Source organism: Pagrus major, chromosome 1, assembly GCF_040436345.1.
Source record: "Pagrus major chromosome 1, Pma_NU_1.0".
Lineage (NCBI taxonomy): Eukaryota > Metazoa > Chordata > Actinopteri > Spariformes > Sparidae > Pagrus > Pagrus major.
The window spans coordinates 30,552,000-30,554,792 of NC_133215.1; the positions used below are offsets into that span (position 1 = coordinate 30,552,000).

The 2,793-nt window shown below is 37.4% G+C and overlaps 1 protein-coding gene across 1 annotated transcript; it reads right to left on the reverse strand.

Annotated features, from left to right (window-relative positions):
* Window positions 1–370: 370 nt before the first annotated feature.
* On the reverse strand, window positions 371–2,505 carry LOC141004339 (uncharacterized). The gene is made up of 3 exons (XM_073475775.1): window positions 2,159–2,505; window positions 1,572–1,943; window positions 371–1,428 (listed from the first exon to the last, which is right to left on the reverse strand). The coding sequence occupies exons 1-3, from the start codon at window positions 2,473–2,475 to the stop codon at window positions 747–749; spliced, it is 1,371 nt and encodes a 456-aa protein (XP_073331876.1). The 5' UTR covers window positions 2,476–2,505; the 3' UTR covers window positions 371–746.
* Window positions 2,506–2,793: the final 288 nt, after the last annotated feature.

Sequence of the window (2,793 nt, forward strand, 5' to 3'; positions counted from 1 at the left end):
CTTTTTGTATTGTAGTCAACCAGTCCTCCAACCTGAACAACTGTACGATGTCATTTATCTCCACCGTCTGATATGACCCAGAACAGCAATTGAGTGATTAGCGCAGATTATTCCCTCTAAATGTTATGGTAAGGCCTTCTTAATAAATGGTTGTATGTTCCTACTTTGTATGGACTGGTTCATTGTCATTTTAGTGTCTACGAGATATATGTACCCCAGACTTGTCATATTTTTTCAATTTGAAAAACCATACACAAGATGAATTTAGTTATAAGTTCATCTTTATCAATAGGGTTAAATAAATACATTATATATAATGATATATAATATAATCAGGGGTGGACAGTAACTAAGTACATTTACCCAGGTATTGTTCTTAAATACAGATTTCAGGTCCTTTACTTGAGTCTTCGCATTGTATGAAACTTTATACTTCTACTCCGCTACATCTCAGTTTGTGTCAGTTTAGGGGTCCTGGCACGTATCTATATGGTGATAACATCACATTTTGTCATGAAAGAATATTATAAGCAAATCTTCTGTCCAAGGACCTGTACACTCCTTTTGTCCACTGATATCCCTTAAACGGTACAACTGAAAGATTAATCATTTCAAACTGAGACTTGAAACCAAATAACAATGTTCAATTTTGTGATATTTCTCAAAATTACTTATTTATATCTGAGTCTATGTGACAATGTATGACACCGCAATAGTGTAACAACTGAATTACCCAAGCTAGCAGACTATCTCTCAAGCAGTTCACATGCTCTGACAAAAAGTTCGATTCCATGATTTCCATCATCAGTGAAGGGGTTGATGGGCCTTAACTCCACATTCCACTGGTGAGCATAAGGGGGTTGCACAGGCACACGATTGAGTGGCCTTTGATGCTGAGGAAGTTGGAGCATTCCAATTGTCCACAGTTGCAGTGGGGACCGACTCTCCATTGTCCTCAAGCTGTGGTTGTTCCACTGGCTCACAAACTCATCCACAGATCTGTTAATTCTTGGATGATAAACATGGTGAAGAGCTGTAATGTGAAGAGGGTCAGTGCTGTCTAACAGTCCGAAATTTTCCATAAAGAGGAAAAGGTCTTTATAGTATCCTGACACCACCCTGTTTACTTCTGCCCACAATCTTTCGATCCTTTGATTGTGGACACTACGTCCAACCATGAAACTTCCTCTGTTTGCTCCTCGATTCTCAATCATGAACCGTGCAACATCAATGTTCTCGCTACCAGCATCACCCCTGACATGATGTGGCAGTCCAAATACATCAACGGCACCCTGGAAAAGATGCAAGGCAGTTGATGCTCGGTTGTCTGTGCAACATCTCAGAAAGGTAATGCAGCGACTGTAGCCATCAACTGCTCCATGATACACAAATCCCCATGGATTTAACTTGTGGTTTGTGTCAATATGCCTGAAATAATAAGAAATGTGATATTATTATTATTATTATTATTATTATTATTATTATTATTATAGTAATAAACCACACTGGATGTACATAAAAATGTAACTTAATTGACTAACTGTAACTCACATTTATAAAACAACACATACCACACTTGATTTGGGGCAGAGACATTGTAGACCCTCCGCTGAATTGCCCTTCGTCCTCTCAAGGCTCGCCCCACTGGATCTACTGTTCTTAAACGCTCCCGTACCCGCCAACGCTGAACTCTGATTCCTCGTCCTCTCAAACCACCAGTGACATATGTCTCTCCGGAACCGGGGGTTTGTCTGAGAATCTCAGCAATAAGTCGATCCAGATCGACATTTGCAATGCCAGTGAAACTCCCATAGTCCACCAGACCGAGTTGTGTCCTGTGGTTGTACAGTGTTCGGATGTTTACAGACAGCATCTGAGATATGGCCATCCAGCTAAATCCTAAGTCCCGCATGTGAATCAACTGAGCAGCTGGTATGTTGTACCTTCAAAGAGAAATAAATAAAATAAAAAACAAATGTGTTAATGTGTTAATTCATACATTGTGAATGAATTGTCTTATTACCTTGCAGCCTATAATGATTTTTTATATAATAATACCTTATAATAAGTTTGTAACTTATTTATTGTACAATGTACTATAGAGATTACTCTTGGCCTGCATCAGCCTCCATCCCCGTACACTTTAAATACTACTTACCTCGGCCTTCCTCTCTGAGATGCAGAATGAGTGCCCATGCCATGCGCTTGTACATCAACTTCCAGCTGGGATGTTATTTCCGCCAACATCTCCCTTAGAGACTCGTAAATTCCTTCAAGAATGACGCATAATGTTCTTTCGGCAATGTTTTGTTGAACATTATTACTCATAAGAACTATGAATGTCGCAATAATGGAAATATGATCCTCAAGGTGACGCGATATAGTCTCCAAACTGTTAGTGTCATTTGGAGTACAACCTGTTGCAAAAAAGTTTTCCAGTTCAAGAAAGTATTGGAATATTTCAACTGATGCCATTTTGTAAAACCAGCAAATTCAGAAGGCTATCACTTTGATGAAAAAGATACAACGAGGTTTTGAATTTCATTCAATATATTCAAGGTTCATTCAATATATTCAAAGTTCATTCAATATATTCAAAGTTTCATTCCATATATTCAAGTTTCATTCAATATATTCAAAGTTTCATTCAATATATTCAAAGTTTCATTCCAAATATTCAAGTTTCATTCCATATATTCAAGTTTCATTCAATATATTCAAAGTTTCATTCAATATATTCAAAGATTCATTCAATATATTCAAAGTTTCATTCAATATATTCAAAGTTTCATT